The following is a 16,437-nucleotide window of genomic DNA, read 5'->3' on the forward strand; positions in this document are numbered from 1 at the left end:
AAAAAAAAAAAAAAAAGGAAAAAGGTACCTTCCAAACGTTTGAAGTGCTTCCATTTCCACAGTCACTGAACTGCTACTCCTGGATCTCTCACTCTTCAGAGAGTCATCATCGATGTGCATGGCTCAACCTCTTTGCCTCCAAAATGGGGGTGTGAGAATTTGACAAACCAGTTAGCTTTCTTAAGCACAAACCGAGTGCCAGACACTGTAGTAACTCTTTATGCAGATGAGGTTCAGTCATGCAAAACTCATAACTGAAGGAGAACACTCCTAATATCTCTCATTTACTGTTATATCTTCATTTTAAAAGTATTTGTGTGTATTGTGTGTGATTACACACACACACACACACACACACACACACACACACACATACACACATGAAGGTGCTGGTGCCCCATAGTGCATGTGTGAAGTCAGAGCACAATCTTGGGCCTCAGCCTTTGTTTGAGCCAGGGTCCGGGGCATCTCCTATCTCTACCTCTGGTCTCACAATAGGGTCAGTGGGATTACAGACATACTCTACGGTATCCAGCCTCACCTGGCTTCTGGGGCTTTTAGTCAGGCCCGCATGCTTATCTAGCAAGCACATACCCTCTAAGCCATTTCCTCAGCCCTCTTTCCCCTGGCTTTTGAGTCCCAGAAAGAATCAAAGCTTAATTTTCTTAGTTCTTTTAGAAGTTTTTAGTGGATGTAGTCACTAAATTTTACTTATCCACTTTATTTTACAAATGCATATTTGTGAGTGAGGAGTGAGGCGTGAGGAGGGGCCGCTTGACTTGTGTGCACACAGCAGAGCACACCAGCACTCAGCTGACTGTGACTACTCAGCAGGATTTAACTCACCATGGAAGGGCGTAGAGGGGCTTTCCAGAAGAAATGGGGAATTTCCCCTCAAACCAAGTGTCTTTTCACTTTTGTTTTGGAATTGAGGAAGCTTCCTTTCAAAGTCAGTACTATCTCTCACACTGAAAAATTCCAGACCTTAGCAGATCCCCCCACCCTACCCTGGGGCCTTTCTAGTCTGGCTATCTCTCCAGAGCTCCGGTTGGAAACCTCTATCACACCATCTCCAGATCTCTCCAGAGATCCAGCACCAGTCATTCTTTTGGTTGCAGGAGCCCAACCCTCCAGGGCCTCAGGATAAACTGTGCTCCTTAGCCTTCCTTTACAGGCCTCTTTATTCTGAAGTGGCTGAGCCATCTGAAAGACAGGTTCCCCGAGGTTGAAGTGAAGCCTCAGGCCCCTCTAACTTTCTCCAACCACCTGTGCAGACAGCCAGCCCCCACAGACCAGTGCTACAAGAGCTGGAGGCCACATCCCAGGGAGGGCTACATTGTCAATCCCTTTCCTTGCCCACAAGGAAGACATTTCCTATGTGTTATTTGTACAGGTTGACGTAAAATACTGAGAGGGGGAGGAGAGATGGGGAGATGGATGGTTTTTGAAGAAACTTCTGTTTCTTCTTGTCTGGGAGGACATTTGCACCTCAGCTCTGTGATGTAAGTAGCAACTGGAAGCTTAGAAGGAACGCAAACAGGATCATTTGTTGGGCATGCGTTCCAGCTGAAAACAATGTGTCTATCAGAAAGAAGAGGGACTTTTTTTTTTTAAAATCAGTCTATGAACCTGGCCAAGGAAGACTGGGAGACATCTATACCCCATCTATACCCCATGCCAGGCTCAATGGACTCAGCCTGAAGCGAGCACAGGCTGCAACTTGGGGGAGACCAGGTAGCCCCTATCTCTTAAAAGGCTACTAGTTGCGGGTATGCAGACACAGTCAGTCCCCAGGGAGACACCAGGCTTTGGAGGACTTTTTTATTGCCTTATCTGATTTAGTGCTGATGTCTTTTGAAGTCCTGTTGACTAGACAGCGCCAGTGGGAACTTTGTAGGAGCAGCTCGGGGAAGAAGGTGAACTACAGATGCGGAGACTGCCAATTAAAAACAAGAGTGAGAGGGGACGGCCCAGGAGAAAACTGAAACAGGCTAGGGGACAGGAGAACAAACACCTCTGAACCGTCCCCAGGGTACCAGTTCCTGACATGTAATTTTTCATCCCATCTTCACGTCAGCACACTGGAGCAGCTATTTTTCTCCTCCTGTTCCATTGGAAGGCATTGATGCTCAAAGCATTTCAGTAACTTGCAATGACAGAGTTAAGGAGAGACAAAGATTTAGAGAGGTCACAATAGAAATAAAAAGGATGCTACTGCTACCCAAGGGGGGCAAAACAAAACAAAACAAAACAATGCTCGCTTTGAGATCCTAATGGAATGATGCAATTGCTCGTCTGTGAACAAGAGATAAGGCCTCCCACCCATGCACTCATTCACCGTAGCTTGAACAAAGCAACTTCCTGTGGCTGTGTTTGTGTGCCAAAGCAAGTACGGTGTCCTTTGTTGATCGGTCTGTGACACCTGAATGTCTACAAAAGACTAGGGAGAGCCAAAAGAGGATAAAGGTCCTTCCCAGGTCTTCTCAACTGTTCTCTTCTTTGCTGTCCCCACCTAGGTATGACTTCATTGAGATTCGGGATGGGGACAGTGAGTCGGCTGACCTCCTGGGCAAGCATTGTGGGAACATTGCCCCGCCCACCATCATCTCCTCCGGCTCCGTGTTATACATCAAGTTCACCTCAGACTACGCCCGGCAGGGGGCAGGTTTCTCTCTACGCTATGAGATCTTCAAAACAGGTTAGTGGGGTTGAGTAGAGGCCATAGATGGGTGTCTTAGGTGGAACATAGAGAGAAGCCCTAGTAGGTGGATGGTATCAGGTAGTGAGGGTTTTAGTCATCTGGCCTGTCTATGGTGGCCGGGTAAGAGACACCTAAAGTGATCCTGGGAAGGTCTGAGGACAATCTGGTAATGCCTTGATAATAAAAGGCAGGTCGATCGACTTCCAATTTGAGGGGATAGATGTAGCACCAGCATAGGAGGAGGGGCTGGGGGTGGTGTACATATAAGAACATCTCTTAGAAGAATTGGATTTTTGTGTTTTTTAAATCAAGCTGCTCTTCATGGTTGAACTTGGTTGAACTTCATCCTAACCACTTCATGGTTTAATGTTGTCTTTATTTGGAATTACATGGGGCTGGAGGATATAATCTTTTCATTGTTTAGGATTTCTAAAGATCTCACCACGACCCCCAGAATGGGGTCAGTCACTGCTTTTAAATTAAATTATGACTCCTAGACATTCCTCCTTGGCAATCTGTCTTACCACCCCTATACACTGAACTCCTATTTCCCATATGCTGGGGAATCAGACGCCCTGAAAAGCCACTGAAAGTTAGTGGAAACCAGGGCAGAAAACATAACACTTCTTTGAGTTGACTGCTGGGGCCTGCCTATGCATCTCATTAGGTGCTCTGGGCCTTTATGGGCAGGGCTAACGTCTGAGGCTCAGTAGAATAGTTCTCATCTGAATGCTGTGTTAGGGCCACACTTTTGCTCTTCCAGAGATGGGCTCTCTGTCTCATGCCAGTTCTCACTATGGCTAAGGAAGGGATGGGGTCCTGCTCCCCACTCACGTGCCCACTCAGGGCAATCTTCCCTAGAAGACCTCTCTCCATATTTGAGTGTTTCCTTTCTTTAGGAGCCCAACTTCTGTAATTCCAACATGGAGTCTGATTTCAGGAGAAGTTGTCATCCCATCATTGAGAAACCCAAGTCTGGTGGCCCCTGTTAAGTTCAGTGCAGGGAGAACTATTCATGATGTAGCCTATTTTTTTTTCATTAAACACTTCTTGGAAGGAAGTGGTGGCTGTTGAACACACTTTTTATATCCACTCTGTCTAAATATTTGTTGGACTTGTCTGCCTGCAGAGATGGAATCAGATGGGGTGTGGTTAGCAGTCAGAGTTGGGAGCCTAAGCTCTCAGAGGAGAGAGACCTAAGATGGCCCATCTGCCACGCCCTTTCATGTTTCTGGCCATGATAAACTCTCCAGAACTGACCTATGTGGCCTGGGCTGGGGCTGCTGTGAGCCCCCTGCATAGCTGGATCCATTACTCTTTAAGTCCCAGTGCAAGGTGCAGATCAGTGTACCAAGGGAATCCTCTTCTAAGAGTGTGAGAGAAAGAAGGAATGAGGCAGATTTCTTGTCCTTGGCTTGTGGGAAAGACAGATAAACCCTTATCACATGGATACACCATCTGTATTTCTGGTGACATCAAAAGGAAACTGTACTTTGAGTGTATGTGAAGGCGCAAGTCACTGTCACTGTATTGAAAATACAACTGAAGAATGCTGAGCAAGGACTCTTGGGTGCCAACTCATCGCTCAGCTCAACCACAGAAGGAAATCAGCTTGCGCAGGACCTCCTAAGGGCCTTTAAACTTATCTCTGGTCTTATGGTTCATATCTCAGTGCTCCCCAAAGCATGGTGCCACACTCTCCAGAAAGCCCCAGAAAAAAAAAAAAAAGAGGATGTTAACTCTATCCCTCACACAAATCTGAAAGAAGGGCATTAAAAGATATAACACACAAGAGAGATTCCTGGCGCAGTCTGCTATTTAAATGACAGGCAGAAGTAGAATTTTAAATAAGGCAGCAAGTCTGTGAGGAGCGTAAAAGTTTAGTGCCAGCTAAGGTATGTAGGTGCCTTGAACCTGGAGCAATGGGCCCACTGTAAGGAGGGGGATGTCCACTGGAAGAGATACTCTAGTGAGTGACAGCCCCGAAGCACAGGGCTGGGAGTATGTAAAAGAAAGTCCAGGGCCCCCCTCGGGGTCATCAGGAAGAGTAGCTCTCGGTATGAAAGTCACTCCTATAAATACGAATGGACAAGAGAGAGAAAGTCAAAACCAAAATGTTTCAGAAGATATATATTCTTCTAGGTAGGTGCCTTGCCTTGTGTCCCTATTTCCATGGTTACAGTCCTGTGAGAAAATACACAGTTTACGAAGTTTACATCATCCACAGAAGATGAAAGAAATGGATGGACACGCTGAAGAAACCCAAACAAACATAGCTGTGTTTGCCAGTCAGATTCATAAAAAGAAAGAGGGGAAACTGTAAACACAGATACGCAAACAGCCATACAGAAGGCCCTGGAAACTTGCCTTTCTTCAGGCTCTGCTCAAGAGTTACAGAGACACATGCACCCTCAGGCTGGGACCCACAGAGCCTACGGCTGGAGTGGAAGGTCATGTCTACCCCAAATGGTGTCTATTTCACCAGGCTGTGTCACCTGGAAGGGGGAAAGTCAAGAAAAAGTTGCAAACCGAAACAATCTGAAGTCACCAAACCTGGAACAAAATAAGGAAAGAAATTTTTTTAGAAGAACTTGAAAGGTGACTCCGGAAACAGAATCAGTCGGAAGTGTTTGTTGCTTTTCTGATGTTCGTTTAGCAGAAATTCAAAAATCCAAATTTCTCTCCCATGTCCATTATTCAGTGGCATTTCTGAAAATGAAATTGTGGGACTTGTCCACAGGAAGAGGAATGGTCAGTATTCTGAGCCCCTGAGATAAAGGCCTGACATGGCCACCTGTAGTCAAGCTTGACTTCAGATAGGCCTTAGCATTTTCCTTATCTTTGTCTGGGTTAGGCTCCTCCTCCTCCACTTCCAGAATGTAAACTATTCTGCATGCCAAAGCCCTTGGGAAGGAATCATTCCCTACAGTCCAGGCCCCACAACTTCAGTTTTGTGTTGTTCTGCTGTTTTATGAGACAGTGTCTCACTCTGTAGCCCACACTCTCCTAGAATTCAATATGAAGCTCAGGCTTGCCTAGAACTCATGGTGGTTCTCCTGCCTCCGGATCCTAGGATTACAGTGCTTGGATGACAGGTATGAACCATCACACTGGCTCAAACCTCCAGAGTCATCTTACCATCAAATCAACATAAACGTTTATCAGCTGACTATTAAAAACAAAATTGTCCTTTTCACATGTTGCAGGAAAGGATTGTGAATTAGTCAGATTTCTGCAAGACTCAAAGTTTGCTCCATTTCCCTTTTTGACCTTGAGTTTTTAGTTGCTATTCAGGTGCTTTGACCATGGTAGGACTAGAGACAAATACGTAATTTAAAAAGATGACTGATTTTTTTTTTCTGCTTGCAAAGAATAAAACAATAATGTCTTCTCACCTCCCTCAGGACAGCCGGAGAATGTATCCATTTCTAACCATGTGTCAGGCATGCACTGTTGTTTTTTGTTTGTTTGTTTGTTATTTGTTTGACCTTAAGTACTTAACGTTGAAAAATCCCTTCCAGTTACATGCTAGACCTGAGGATCCCGAAACAGAATGCTTTAGAATCTCACATTCTCCAGGGCCCACATTAGGCTCTACACGTCCATTGTTCAAACACTTTGTTCCCCCGTGGATGACAAGGATCAAAGATTCTATCATAAATTCCCAACTCCCAAGGAGGTGCCGAGTCCCCATGCCTTCTAAAAGTTTGACAATAGAGCCAGCTCTAGGAGGGGACTCTCGAGAGGCTAACTCTCAAGTCAGTTGTGAACAGAGACTTGATTTCCATCCAGCACTGTGTGAGGCTCCCTGTGTGCGCTGTGAAGAAATCTGCATAGCGGCCTTAAACTCTAACCTTTTCAAAATTCTTCTTGGCCCCCTGAAGACCAGCCAGCTGGCCTGGCTTTCCTAAATCACATCATCCCAGGCCACTGAGGAAGCCCTCAGGAGTTTGCTGCCTGGTGGTAAACAAAGCTGAGGAAGAGGGGGGAGCACCCCAGCTCATCCCACCCAAGCTAGCTGCCCACTGGCAATGTTGGGACATCCCGGCCACTGCGCCATTGAGTGAAAGGTGAGGCCTCTGAGATGTGGCCCCTAGAGCTCCAATAACCCAGGAAGGGTCTTTCTTGCTCCTGGTCCTCATTCTCCACACAACCCTAGGTGCAGCAATAACAACGGAGAGGAAGTAATCCATGGATATAGCTGTAGATGCTGGGGATTTCCTACACTGCCCGAGCTACAGAAAGTTACGAGCCTACCCCAAATCCACATATACTTATTTGCATGATACCTTCTGCAAGTTAGATATTTGCGGCTTTCCAGAAAGTCATCATCCATAAAGAGACTTGCAGGAGGCCCTGCTACAGGAGCCTCAGATAAAGATGTCTTTGCTGTGGGCTAAGATCAGCATATTGACATCCCACAGTTATATTTCAGTGTGATCCCCAGAGGGCACTTCCTGCCAGTAAGCACCTGGTTTATTGAGTATTTCTGTGTTGTTGTTGTTGTTGTTGTTGTTGTTGTTGTTGTTGTTGTTGCTGTTGTTTTCTTCGTGCTTAGAATGTCTATTATCCCCTTTGTAAATCCTGCTTCCTTTACTTATTTAAAAATCCAAACGCAGTGAACAAAAACTACTGTAATTGCCAGCATTTGCATCCTCGTCACTAACTTGTACCCATTCTTGCTCTGTGTATATGCTGGGTCTCTGTGCTTCCAGGCGCCATCCCTGGCTCTGCCCAGAGCCAAGAGTTGCTGGGTTTAAAGTGCCAGGGCTCCTCTACTAAGACTCCAGCTCGAGGTCTGGGGTTGTGGTGGCTGTAATCCTCTCAGTGCTCCTGCTGCTGCTGCCCCAGCTTGCAGCAGGCTGTGAGTGTGTGAGTGTGTGTCATGTTTCATCAGGATACAGCCCCAGAAAGCTAACCCAAGCGCTTAGGAGAGAAACAAGGCCATCCCCACCACAAAGACACCAGAAGCCTTCCAAATGTCAATACACTGCTGCATTTTTCCAGACTCACCACCCTAACGGCCTTTAACATCCCCAACGCCCTGCTGTGATCCACCGGCTAAAAAACCACGATTGTTAATTGTCCCACCACTACAGAGCAGCCCGTTTTAATACAGTCAGGACATGAATGAGGCTCCGGCTCCCCTTTGCCCCTCCCCTGAGGCACCTTGGAACTTGGAGGGAGAAGGGGCACTTAGCTGGCTAGGGTACAATAGAGGCTAGTGTTGAGGTCAGCAATAAATAAGGGATAACATTGTTTTCTCTGCTGGCAACCAGCAAGCCTTCCTTAAGGATTGAAATAACTTACATTCTGGAGTGAGCAGCTGAGTAATTGAGAAAGAAGACTCTGTTCCTCTTTCAAGATCTCTCTCTCTCTCTCTCTCTCTCTCTCTCTCTCTCTCTCTCACACACACACACACACACACACACACACACACCTCTTTACCTCTTACCCTCCAATCCCTCGACTATTGCTTTTACTCTGATATTTAAAGCAATCGGCCACACTGCCCTAATTTCTGTCCAAAAGGGAGGCTGGCTTGAGGACTTGAAACATAGAGGGCAAGGATGTGCTGCTCCAAAGGCCACTTGAGCAGAAATAAAGTCCTTGTGAGTAGGGAGACATAGACACAAACATTTAAATAACCCAAAGGCAGAGGAGACAGCAGAGAAGGGTTACTCTCTAATTCTCTCTCTCTCTCTCTCTTTCTCTCTCTCTCTCTCTCTGGCACACAGGCTCTGAAGATTGTTCCAAGAACTTTACAAGCCCCAATGGGACCATTGAATCTCCAGGGTTTCCAGAGAAGTATCCACACAATCTGGACTGTACCTTCACCATCCTGGCCAAACCCAGGATGGAAATCATCCTACAGTTCCTGACCTTTGACCTGGAGCATGACCCTCTACAAGTGGGGGAAGGAGACTGTAAATATGACTGGCTGGACATCTGGGATGGCATTCCACATGGTGAGTGAATGCTTATGCTCAGCTCACTTTCTTCTTATAAAGGTCAGGACCCGAGCCTAGGGGTTAGTAGCACCCAAAGTGGGCACATCTCCCCACTTCAGTTAACCCAGTCAGAGCAATCCCCCACAGATATACCCAAAGCACTGTCTCTAAGGTGATTCTAAATTTCATCAAGTTGAAAACTGAGATTAACCATCAAAGACTGCAAAACTATAGGTGATGATCCTTTCTACACAAGTTATTAGGATAGAAGTGAATCAATTATCATATGTTGTGACCATATAGAAGGACTTAAAGCCAGACTGACTGCACTTGAATTTCTCTGCTGTACAACCCAGCCAAGTGAACCTCTCAGTATGTTGTCTTGGAAATGACCTATCATCACTATTATCATGAGTATTATTATTTTATTACTATTAATATAGTCATGGATATTGAAAAGCAATCATTTATAGCCAAGAGGAGCATATCTATAAATCAGACAAAGGACCAACACAGATCGTGTAATCAGTATTGGAAAAAAACCAAATTATTCATCTTTTATGGTTGTTCTAAGTATTTTCTAATGTAAAGGATACCTGGTACATAGGAGCAATTTCGTCTTGAAGAAAGAGTAAGATTTAGGCAGGCAAGCAGGGTTTGGGTCCCAGTTCTGCTATTTCCTAGTAATGTGAAAAGGGAAATGTCACCTGACCTTCTGAAACTCAATTTCTTCCTCTGTAGAACAGATACTGTAATGATACCTTCTGGCCCACTCCTCAGGGATGGAACAAAGAACAAAGCCAGCTCAGGGAAAAGCACTTTTTAATGCTCAGGGGAAATATCAAACATTATTCTCCAAGCACACCTTCAGTTTTTACATCAAGGCATTGGCAGCGAGGTCCACAATGTTATGAAGGGAGAAAACATTGAAAGCCAATTTGTGATTTCTCTGATTACTCTTTGTCTCCTATGTCCAGTTGGGCCCCTGATTGGCAAGTACTGTGGGACGAAAACACCCTCCAAACTCCGCTCGTCCACGGGGATCCTCTCCTTGACCTTTCACACAGACATGGCAGTAGCCAAGGATGGCTTCTCGGCACGTTACTATTTGGTCCACCAAGAGCCGCCTGAGAGTGAGTTGACCTTTTGGGAATCCCTGGTCTGTCTTCTCATTAGGGACATGTGTAGGTACAGGTAAAGGGCTGACCTCTTCGGAAACAGTCGGCAGGAATGTTGAAGACTTTGTGGTGCTTATCTGAGTTCAAGGAGAGCCGTGTTTTCCTTCCTAGCAAAGACAAATAGGAAAGGGACAATGTCCATCTGGGCTCTCATTTCCTTATAAAACCAACCAACCAAATAAGTAAGAGTTATTCCCAGAGAAAGTTGTAAAACTATCTCAAGCCTCCGTTCCCTTGTCCATGGATGGAAAAGTGTCCTGAGGATGGTGCATACGCTGTCTAACTTTTTCAGGTCTAGATCAGTTCCTCCATCTCCAGACCTCAAAGGCCATTGTCAAACAAACAAACAAACAAACAAACAACAAAAAAAAAAAAAAACCCAGCCATGTGTAACTCCATATTACATAAAGCTCTGTAGCTCCGAGTAGAGTTTCTCTGGCTAGACCATGCATTCCCGTGGCTTCCACTTCATACATGCAAGATATACAGCTTTTTGGGAGCTTCTACTGAGTGCCAGGCACTGGATGCAGCATTTGTGAAGTGCTGCGGTGAGCCCAGCTGTTATGGAACCTGCCACTCAAGCCACTGGTCTCCCATCCTGAGGCCCATTTTCAAGCTGTCTGCTTCCAGCCCCATGTTTCAGACTCACTGCCATGGCTGCTTGTAGACACAAATGATTTCCTGAAGGCGGATGGGGGGAAGGAACCAAGCACTTTCCGATGACAAGAACTGAGGAACTCCTGCTACTGTTTGTTGTAGACAGCTCACCACCCATGTAACTACTGACACAGCAGCCTGACCTGCCAGGGAAATGAGCATGCTCCGCTCTGAGTGCTTGCTTCTATGTTTTCCATCAGAGTCCCCGAAGAGTGCATGAGAAACCATGGAGCAAGCTATAGCTGGCACAGTAAATGGCCGGTTGCAGCCACAGAGCTGAAGAATAGATTTGATACCTTAGAGAGGTGGACTGGTTTTTATCAAACATGTGTCTTCTGCAAACACTGATCATGGTCCACAGCATTCAGGAGAAGGATGGCGCTTCCTCTGATGGCATAGGACCAGGGTCAGACTCCTGGACCTGTCAGTCCAGGCAGTTAGTGTAGGGGAACTCAATGGGGTGTGCATGGCCTCATGGAGAAGTTTCCCAGAGATGGGTATTTATACTTTGTAGCGTCTGTCTTCTATGCCAGAAATCAGGAAACACTTGGCTGAAAGAGAGAGACATGCAGAAGTGCCTCCTGGGTGTGGGTTAATAAACCAGGCTTCCCACAATGGCTCAGCCCACCCAAATTGTCATGTTCACCTGTACCACATGGCTGGTGCATCTGGCACCTCAAAGCATCCATAGCCCGCAGCACTCATGTTTTAGGTGGTATTTTTAATTTATATGATGATTCTTATTTATCTATCATCTAATTTCTTTTAGGTCCAATTTAGTTCCTTGAAGACCCAGAGGGGTTGTTAACTGTGTGACTTAGTGTAGTTGTTTTTAAAATGTGAACGTATAATTAGATTCAAGATGAGGGAGTGCCTGTAAGGACTTGTCCCTAGAAGGAAAGAGTGTCTGGGGGCCCCTAGCCGTTTAATGTTAAGACGCCTAACTCTGCCCTTGACCAATCTCCACTCCCCAGACTTTCAGTGCAATGTCCCTCTGGGAATGGAGTCTGGCCGGATTGCTAATGAACAGATCAGTGCCTCATCCACCTTCTCTGATGGGAGGTGGACTCCTCAACAGAGTCGGCTCCATGGTGATGACAACGGCTGGACCCCCAACTTGGATTCCAACAAGGAGTATCTCCAGGTGCTTACTCGGATACTCATGGGGAGGGAAGAGAATGTGCCTGTTGATGGAATAGTGGTGTGGCCCCTCAGCTAGAGTCAAAAGAGGATGCTAAAAAAAATAGGATGCATGAGAATTGTATCCATCCATCCATCATCCATCCAAAAAGGTTCTGTGCTGTGTGCTGGTATAAAGTGATGAGTAAGAGGACCACTTGCCCTTGCCTCTATGTGGATTAGTGGGCCTAAGGAGAGTTGATTGGCCAGGATACTGTTTGCCCTATCGGTATCAAAGGAATGTTCTATAAATAGTTCCAGATCTTCCTCCTTCTTGGCACAGGAAGGCATCTGAGATGTGGGGAGAGCACTTTCCTGAAGGCAGGTTTGTTGGGCGCTAGCTGAATATGGCAACTTCTTCTTCTGATCTTTGCTATCTGGAAGGAGCCTGCCAGGAAGGTTTTACACATAGCTATCAGAGAACACATGGGAAAATGTCACTACGGGGAACGAAACTCAAGTTGCCCAGATGCTCGGCAGCGTCTTTTCAGACTATTGTTTGCAGTCTTCCTGAGCAAGTCTTGCAGCTCGTGTTGAGTAATCTTCCTGCACTGTACACGGGTCCAGCTCTGATCCCCTGGGAATAAGTCAACGGGAAGAACAATCCGCCAGTTCTACACCAGGGCAATGTCTGCTTTTATGACACATACAGACAGCCTTGTGACCCATTGACAAGCCTGTCCCAGCTCTGATGTGACATGGTGACCTCTGCTCTAAGACGGATACTGCTTTGCAGACATCAGGGAAGGGAGAGAGACCGCTTAGAAATGCCAGGGAGCCACGGAGGCTCTAAGAACACAGCTCTCAGGCCATTTGTCACTGTCTCTCCCCTCTGCCTCTCCAAAAATCCTTTCATCTTGCAAAGCTTCCAGAAAGTTCTTTGTGGTTACAGTCTATTTTCTATACCTTTATGTTTGCCCCTTAATAGTCTATTTTTCATTATTGCTATCTACCTCTTCTGGTGTACAAGAAGTCACTGTGCACTTCTTCTGAATATTTATTTCATGGTACCATGCACACACTGAGTAGCCAAGAAGTGCTTACTCAATTGCCTTTTATCAGCTTTCACACAGTAACACACATAGAGACTGCCCTTAAGAAAGACCATAGCCAGCAGAGGAGCAACATCCAGTAATGTCCAAATGGGTTTGGCACTGTCAGAGGGGAGGTACCTCAACAGTTGGCTGTCCTCCTTGTAGAGTGAAAGGTCAGGACTTGGTGCATAAGCCTAATTACTTGGGCAGACTCTGCATGCCCTTTGACCCGTTGGTGACCCGAGTGATTATAGACACAATGAGGTGAGAGAATAAAGGTTGAAAAGACAGCTATGGATTGTCACTTCTGGGGCCTTCCAGTGGATCACACTGGAACAGAATAGAGTTTTGCCTTTCAGTGTTCTTTTAGGACACTTCTGCCTTCATGGTCTGGAGCAGACCATAGGTTAACAAGAGGTCATAAGTCTTAAGTATTCAGTAGTTAGAAGAAACTTGATATTATCCATTCAGGTTTGCAAGTGGAAGGAAAACCAAAAAATGAGCAAGAGAGAGAGAGAGAGAGAAAGAGAGAGAGAGAGAGAGCAAGAGAGAACAAGAGAGAGAGAGCAAGAGAGAACAAGAGAGAACAAGAGAGAGAACAAGAGAGAACAAGAGAGAGAGCAAGAGAGAACAAGAGAGAACAAGAGAGAGAGCAAGAGGGAGAGAGCAAGAGAGAACAAGAGAGAGAGCAAGAGAGAAAGCAAGAGAGAACAAGAGAGAGAGCAAGAGAGAACAAGAGGGGGAGCAAGAGAGAACAAGAGAGAACAAGAGAGAGAGCAAGAGAGAACAAGAGAGAGAGCAAGAGAGAACAAGAGAGCAAGAGAGAACAAGAGAGAGAGCAAGAGAGAACAAGAGAGCAAGAGAGAACAAGAGAGACAGCAAGAGAGAACAAGAGAGAGAGCAAGAGAGAGAGCAAGAGAGAACAAGAGAGAGAGCAAGAGAGAGAGCAAGAGAGAACAAGAGAGAACAAGAGAGAGAGCAAGAGAGAACAAGAGAGAGCAAGAGAGAACAAGAGAGAGAGCAAGAGAGAGCAAGAGAGAAGAAGAGAGAGCAAGAGAGAACAAGTGAGAGAGCAAGAGAGAACAAAAGAGAGAGAGAGAGAATACCAAACTTCAGTCTTCATGGGGAAATGTCCATAATGGTAAGAACTAGTTGACTTTAACTGTCCAGTGGAATCACTTGCCTGCATGGTTATAAGCACACACCCAGGATTGTGAGCTTAGCATGACAACTGCTGCCTTTGCAGACTAGGCCTGACATTGTTGGGAGTAGTGGTCCCCTTACTCTCTGACTTCTCTTCCCAGGTGGACCTGCGCTTCCTAACCATGCTCACGGCCATTGCAACACAGGGAGCCATTTCCAGGGAAACCCAGAAAGGCTACTATGTCAAATCATACAAGCTGGAGGTTAGCACAAACGGTGAAGACTGGATGGTCTACCGGCATGGCAAAAACCACAAGGTAGGTCGGCTTCCCCGGGAGGGTCAGAGAGATTCAGGATGACCCCATGCTGGAGAAGAGCCTTGTTTAGTAAGGCTTTTAGAACTGTTGGAGGCAAGGGATACACTGGCCTTGATAATTTACTTTTTTCAAGTTAAAGTGATGGGGGAAAACTCCATTTCTCCAGCTGCCTGGCTGCTGTTGCCATTTGCAAAGCTGAGGAGGGAGAAGGAGGGGGACTTACAGAGCATTACCTGGCTGTTAATGAAGGAGAAAAATGCCTACCTCATCCCAGTCTCCCCACACCTTGCAGGACTCATTGAGCGTTTATGGCCTGAGTCTCTTTCCCCATGCTGGATTAACAATCACAAACCTGCATGAAATGCCAGCTGAGAAGTTACTGAGGTCTGGGAATAAAAGGACATAAACCCTAAGAGGAAGTCCCAGTGTCCACAAGAAGAACCAGGACAAGAATTAATGAGAAGAATCCTGTCTGTCTGTCGGGGGTTGGGATCTGAATTGGCCATCATGATTAGTGGGGCGGCATTGAATCCTCTCGGCCTGTGCCTTTAGTGTCTGCAGCTCTCAGACATGTGGTCCACGTGGGTGATGTGAGGCTTTTGTTGTATGCAGGGATGAGTGTCTGGCACTCAGGCATTCTTAAAAACACGTGGCATTATGTTTCTGCAGCTGGCAATGAGCTGCGTCTGGCATATGGAGGGCTCGGTGGAGATGGGCTGTCTACACCTGAGTGGGGACAGGTGCCTCTGTGGTGGTAACACAGCTCAAGGTGGCCCCTGAAAGCCCTGGTGAAGGAGACATACCGGGCATCCCAGAGGCTGTTGACCCTCCATTGGAAGGGAATCAAGAGAGATTTAAAAATAGGTCTGTTTCTCTCCCTTTGTTACAGTCCCATCAGGTCCTGGTCTGCAAAGATGTAAGTTATCAAAATAAGGTACCCACAACCAATAAGCATTTCCAAGAGGGCATCTCTTTGGTCCCTGTCACTGTCCCAAAGCTCTACAACCACACACACATTTAGAATCCTTGGACCTCCAAAATTCTGCCCTATAATGCTGACAGTCTCACTCAGGAAATGTGAGGTTTTTGTTTTTTTTTTTTTTTTTTAAATCTAAAATCGCCATAGTAACATGGCACCATTCATATGGTTTCTAGATATCACCAGCGATCTCTCTTACATACAAGCCTACATTGCTTCACATGCCCAGTAAATAATGTGAAATCTTGAACCATGGACAGACATCCTCACCCTTATCCGTGGACTAGGTCTGCTCTCCCATTGCCTTAGCTTGGAAAGGCCGGATACCGATGAGAGGCAGGAACTGAGTCAGCGATGGAGGCCAGGGGAAGTCCCGAGAGCTGAGTCCTCATCTCACCTCATTCCCTTTCCAGCCACGTTTTCTCTCTCCACTCACATTTTCAGTAAGAAAGTGCTAAAAACCCAGGAGCTCAGCTAGCAGGTGAGGGCCCGCAGCCAGGTAGGACTGTGTCCTGGGCAGAAGCACGAGGCTCCCCTGACTGTCTCCTTGTCCAGGTTCAATGACTAAGCAGTGCTGGCCAGAGGGATGCTGTAGCATAAGCTGATTTTAAAAGCACACAGATGGACTGGGATGCTATTTAAAACACCATTTGTAGGAAATCTGCTTTTGGAAATACCTTAGCACTGCACATTTTGATAGAACGCCGTCCTGGCTTTATCCCTGCTATTCAATTTTGCAGGGAAGATATTCCTAAGAACGGGATTGAGCTTTCCAGCCTTCACACTGATCCTTTTCAATGTTCCTGTGTTGAATACATCCTCCCTGTCTTCTGCATCCTCTTCCCACCTTTGGCAAAAATGTCTCTCCCCGGTAACCAATGGATAACTTGGAGGTCTTGTTTGTGTTTCTGTGCTAAAGGATCAGTTTTGCCCATATAAGAGGAAGTGGGACAGAGGGAAAAGCCCTCTCTCTTTCCATTAGAAAGATGTCTCCCTGGTACTTAACAAAACAAGGAAGGAAAATGGAAAGGCTGCCAATTAGTCTCTAGCTCCTTCACCCCCTTGCGCATGTAGTGGGAGGCCAAGAGGCCTTCCCGCCCTCCTCCCCTGCAAGGGTGCTTTCTTCAGCCTCTTCGTTAACAGGTCTCCCCCACATAGCAGTGTTTAATGTGCAAGTTCCCTGGGCCGCTGAGGTCGAAATAGTTGAGCGAACCATGCCAAATAGATTTGTCAAAGTCCACCGCCGCAGTTTGATTTGGTGCCATGACAAGGAGGCAGGAGGTAGGAGGGGACTAGCG

General features: G+C 46.3%; 1 protein-coding gene across 4 annotated transcripts in view; it reads left to right on the forward strand.

The window, feature by feature from the left end:
• Positions 1 to 16,437, forward strand: part of Nrp2 (neuropilin 2) — a 119,182-nt gene that overhangs the window by 35,028 nt on the left and 67,717 nt on the right. For all 4 annotated transcript variants that reach the window (XM_031367701.1, XM_031367702.1, XM_031367698.1 and 1 more), the window contains exons 3-7: positions 2,517 to 2,698; positions 8,440 to 8,670; positions 9,630 to 9,785; positions 11,462 to 11,631; positions 14,005 to 14,160. In XM_031367701.1, the coding sequence (XP_031223561.1) occupies positions 2,517 to 2,698; positions 8,440 to 8,670; positions 9,630 to 9,785; positions 11,462 to 11,631; positions 14,005 to 14,160 (895 nt within the window). The remainder of the gene's footprint in view (positions 1 to 2,516; positions 2,699 to 8,439; positions 8,671 to 9,629; positions 9,786 to 11,461; positions 11,632 to 14,004; positions 14,161 to 16,437) is intronic.

This window comes from Mastomys coucha, unplaced genomic scaffold (genome assembly GCF_008632895.1).
Source record: "Mastomys coucha isolate ucsf_1 unplaced genomic scaffold, UCSF_Mcou_1 pScaffold14, whole genome shotgun sequence".
NCBI classification, from domain to species: domain Eukaryota; kingdom Metazoa; phylum Chordata; class Mammalia; order Rodentia; family Muridae; genus Mastomys; species Mastomys coucha.